Here is a 4282-nt window from a genome sequence, read left to right as displayed (position 1 = left end):
GGAATAGAGGCAGAGGCAGAGCAAGTCACACACAGGGAGACACAGAAAGAGACAGAGACAAACAGAGAAATAGAAAGTCAAGGAAAGAGAGACCAGAGAGAGAGACACAGAGAGGATGACAGAGACTGAGAGACAGAGACTCTTCTGCACCCTCAGCAGCTGCCACCTCCCTCGGGCTGTCTCAGTTTCCTCTGGGGCCACCCTTCTCTCCTGGGCTAGGGGTGCAGCGCGGGTCCCCCTCGGGGCCCGGGGCCGGCAGAGGCCTCGGCACCACCAGAGATGGGAAGAGAAAGTGGCCGCTGTCGCCCAATCAGCGCGTGTCTCCGCCACCCGGGACGGTCTCCTCGTTGGCCAATCGCAGCTCAGGGCTCCTGACCAAGCTTTGGGGAAAAGAACTAATAAATGCTCCCGAGCCCGGATCCCCGCACTCGTTGTCACGGCAGGAGGAGACTCAGGCAGGCCGCGCTCCCGCCTCACTCTGCTCCCCGGCTGGCCGTGGCTCTCTGAGCCCTCTTTTCAGCGCTCCCAGCCGCGGGAACATTTACCCAGACTCGCACCAAACTTTTCCGCCCTGGGCTCGGGATCCTGGACTCCGGGGCCTCCCCGCCCGCCCCTTTCCCGGGTTCCAGCTCCAGTCTCTGGACTAGGAACCGGCAGGCCCCCTCCCCGGGTCCCGCCAGCTCTCTTCAGCCGTTTTGGGGAGGGGCTCTCCACGCTTCAGAGAGTTCCCGAGGGTCACCCGCGCCGCACTCGCCTTTCCGTTTCGCCTTCACCTGGATATAATTTCCAAGCGAAGCTGTCCCCAGGATGACCACGCTGGCCGGCGCTGTGCCCAGGATGACGCGGCCGGGCCCGGGGCAGAGCTACCCGCGCAGCGGGTTCCCGCTGGAAGGTAAGGCAGAGACTCAGGGCGCCGCCTGGATCCCAGGGCTGCCTCACCCCATCCCCAGGCTCCACAGGCTCCTTTGGCGCTTCCAGGAAGCCCATTTCCCCGGGGACCCCACCCCACAAGAAGCAACAGTCGGAGGCGAGGACCCACTCGACTTCCTTTCTGCAAATGGAGCGCGGTGCTCTCTGTAAATCCTGGTGGAGCTGGGCGGCCAGACCTACACCGGGCCGGGGCGACTTTGCCCCTGTTGTTTTGGAAATGCCGCGGTGGAGAAGGAGGTGAACCGGCTTCTGAGCGCCAGAAGCAACTTTTCCGCAATGTGTACACTTGAAATTATCCCGGCTGCTCCCACACTTGTGAAACATAAGTTAGTTCAGGAAGAATTTTCTTGACTTGCAAAATTGTGGTGGCTAACTCCGCGCCATCGTGATTGGAATTTTTAGAATAAATAAATAAATTAGAGTTCTATTTATCTCAAATGGCATCTAGAAGTTTCTATAACTTGTTTAGAAACTTGGGAACCCCCTTTCAGTCTACTTGAAGATTCTGGAAATCGCGGGGAGGCAGGAAGCTTTGCAAGCCTGAGTCCTTTCAAATGGTTTTCCAGGCTTGGGGGCCCCAGCAGAGAGGCTCATTCCCCTTTCACCTCTTCACACACAGCCCAGAGTAGAAGGTAACACCCTCTAGCAAGAATGGGGGCTAGAGGGGCCGCTGCTGTGGTCTCTGTCCCAAGATGTAACAGGTGACACAGGCACTGCTGCTTGGGCCTCCTTTCCGGACCCTCTTTGACCTTTGGCTGCTGCACTTTTAGCTAGAAACCCCAAGGGCTGTCCGGTCGCCCAAGTCCCTTAGAAAGGGAGCGATCCCAATTGGACAGGGTTCTGTGGGAGCGGAGTTCATCAAGGCCAGCCCCTGGGTGAACTTCTGTTTGCCAGGAGGCTGTTTCTAGAGGAAGCTAGGCTCTCTACCAGCTGCATGGTCTCCTTGTAAGTTACCACTCCTCCTGGGCCCGAACGGGAAGATGCTTTCTTTGGGGAGAATTATTTTGCCCCACTTGCTGTCTTTACACAAGATTACAAGCCCCTACATGGGTGAATAATTTGAACAAATGTGATTGAAAGAAGGTCCGGGTCTGGGAGTCAGATGTGGAGCAGTTTCAGTGTCGGTGCTTTCTATTCTCCCCCAGTGACTCTCCTCTTGCCTCTCTTTTCCACCTTGTCCCCACAGTGTCCACTCCCCTCGGCCAGGGCCGCGTCAACCAGCTCGGCGGCGTTTTTATCAACGGCAGGCCGCTGCCCAACCACATCCGCCACAAGATCGTGGAGATGGCCCACCACGGTATCCGGCCCTGCGTCATCTCGCGCCAGCTGCGCGTGTCCCACGGCTGCGTCTCCAAGATCCTGTGCAGGTACCAGGAGACCGGCTCCATCCGTCCCGGTGCCATCGGCGGCAGCAAGCCCAAGGTGAGCGGGCGAGCCTTACCCTCCTGGCTCCCAGACTGGTCCCCTGTGTTGGAGAAGAGCGGGCAGGGGGCAGGGGCTGACACCTGGGGCTCTCCGACGAGTTACTTTTGAAGTTTGAGAAGGTGTGTAAAGGGGTGTGTGTGTGTGTGTGTGTGCACGCGCGAGCACGCGCAGGCCCTGGACACTTCTTGATGAACCCTTAGGGAAAGCTCTCACCTTTTTGCGAGGGAAAAATCACATTTGTTTTTTAAAGCCCTTAAATCCTGGAATCCTCATCAAATTATTTTATTGGATAAACACCTAAAGCAGGCAAGCTGTATGTGCTCACCTGTTGCCGATTTCTACCCCAAGTGTCTTCCCAGTTCTCGCCCAAGGCATTGCCCTTTCCAAAACGAATGTGAGGAACCTCTTTAGGTTTTATAATGGTTTCTCTCCCAAACCCCGCCCTTTATCTCCCCCAGTGCAAATTGTTTTCAATGAGTCAAAAAGTAGGGTGATTAGTTTTCTTTGTAATAAGCCAATGCCTCCATTAAAAAAATAAAAAAGCAGTTTGGTGCTATCCTTGAATTATTTTGGTTCCCTTTTTGCAAAGAAAGAGTCACACCAGCTAGGGCTGAGTGGGAGGGAATTACACAAGGTCTGTCTTTTCTTCTAGTTGCCACCGGGCAAAATCAGGAGAGTTATGGTAAACTGAAGACCTCCAAACACCCTCCTCTTCCTTCCCACCTACTCAAACCCCTTGACAGCCTTTCTAAGAATCTTTGAAACCTCCTCCTCCTTCTTCTTCTTCTTTAAAATATATATTGGGATGGAGTGAAGAGTCAGTCTCTCAAATTATTTATATTTGTTATCCACTCTAATTTTAAAAAACCGAAATACTCACCTTGCATGTTAGTCTTCACTTTAGCATAACTATTCCTTTGGAAAAGCACGGGCTGCACAAGCTACAGATCTAACTTGATTTCTCAACTCCTTTTTCAAACATTGTGTTTTTAGTTTCGTTTTCATGTTGGTTCTGTGTAAGCAGTTGCCTTATCTCCAGGGATGAGAAAGTACCCCCCCCATCAAGATGTTATAATTCTTCTGGATTTATCCCGGTTGTCTGGGGCTTATCTGGTGGGGGGCGGGTAGAGGCTCCCCAGGCTGCTCAGGGGTAGGATGTGTTCTTGTCAGCCCCTTTCTAAAGTGCCTCTGAGAGTTGGGGTCTTTTTGCTAACAAAGGGGGTCCTTCCCAGAGGATTCAGGGAAGAGCAGCCCGACAGGCCCAGAGGCCGCGGGCCGCCGCCACCTGACCCAGGGTACCGGGTACCAACCCCTGCCCACCTGTTCTCTTAAAGCAGGTGACAACGCCTGACGTGGAGAAGAAAATTGAAGAATATAAAAGAGAGAACCCGGGCATGTTCAGCTGGGAAATCCGAGACAAATTACTCAAGGACGCGGTCTGTGATCGAAACACGGTGCCCTCAGGTACTAGGCCCATTAACATCTCCCCGAGGCGCGATCGTCAGTCGCTGTTATCCAGGCAGGTCGACCAAGACGTAATCACCCCAATTATCCATCTCTGCTATTGGGAGGTGTCCTCTCCCCAGGCCCTGAAATATTTACCAGCCAGGCGATCTTGGCACTTTATGCAGGGAGGGGTGAGCTGCTTGTCCTGGGGGAGGAGGGTGGCGAGACCACCGCTGAGGACTCCCCAAAGAAAATTTCTGTTGAGGAGGCAGGGCAGGAAACGTGAGGCAGAGGCAGAGCGTTTATTAATATTGATGTTCCCTTTTAAAGAGAAACAAATGTTGTGGTAACCCCAACCGAGGGGAGATAGGGCCGCGCCAGGAGGGACTTTGCATTTTGCTCAAAGCCGGGGAGGCTTCGACAAGGGCCCAGATTCCCCCCGAGAGTCTCAGGAACCGTCCGGAGCCCCCAGCAGCGGGGG

The 4282-nt window shown here is 54.3% G+C and overlaps 1 protein-coding gene across 3 annotated transcripts in view; it reads left to right on the top strand.

The window, feature by feature from the left end:
• The first annotated feature begins 340 nt into the window (after positions 1-340).
• The window catches only part of PAX3 (paired box 3), a 98083-nt gene continuing 94141 nt past the window's right edge, over positions 341-4282 (top strand). Inside the window, exons 1-3 of one of the 3 annotated variants that reach the window (XM_017535305.2) lie at positions 341-892; positions 2117-2352; positions 3690-3819. In XM_017535305.2, coding sequence (XP_017390794.1) covers positions 808-892; positions 2117-2352; positions 3690-3819 — 451 coding nt within the window. In that variant the 5' untranslated portion in view covers positions 341-807. The remainder of the gene's footprint in view (positions 893-2116; positions 2353-3689; positions 3820-4282) is intronic. The other 2 variants (XM_017535304.2, XM_017535302.2) reach the window with 2 other exon arrangements.

The sequence above is a fragment of the Cebus imitator genome, unplaced genomic scaffold, assembly GCF_001604975.1.
Source record: "Cebus imitator isolate Cc_AM_T3 unplaced genomic scaffold, Cebus_imitator-1.0 Scaffold91, whole genome shotgun sequence".
NCBI classification, from domain to species: Eukaryota; Metazoa; Chordata; class Mammalia; order Primates; family Cebidae; genus Cebus; species Cebus imitator.
The sequence above is the reverse complement of the archived record's forward strand: the minus strand, read 5'-3'. Positions and strand labels throughout refer to the sequence as shown.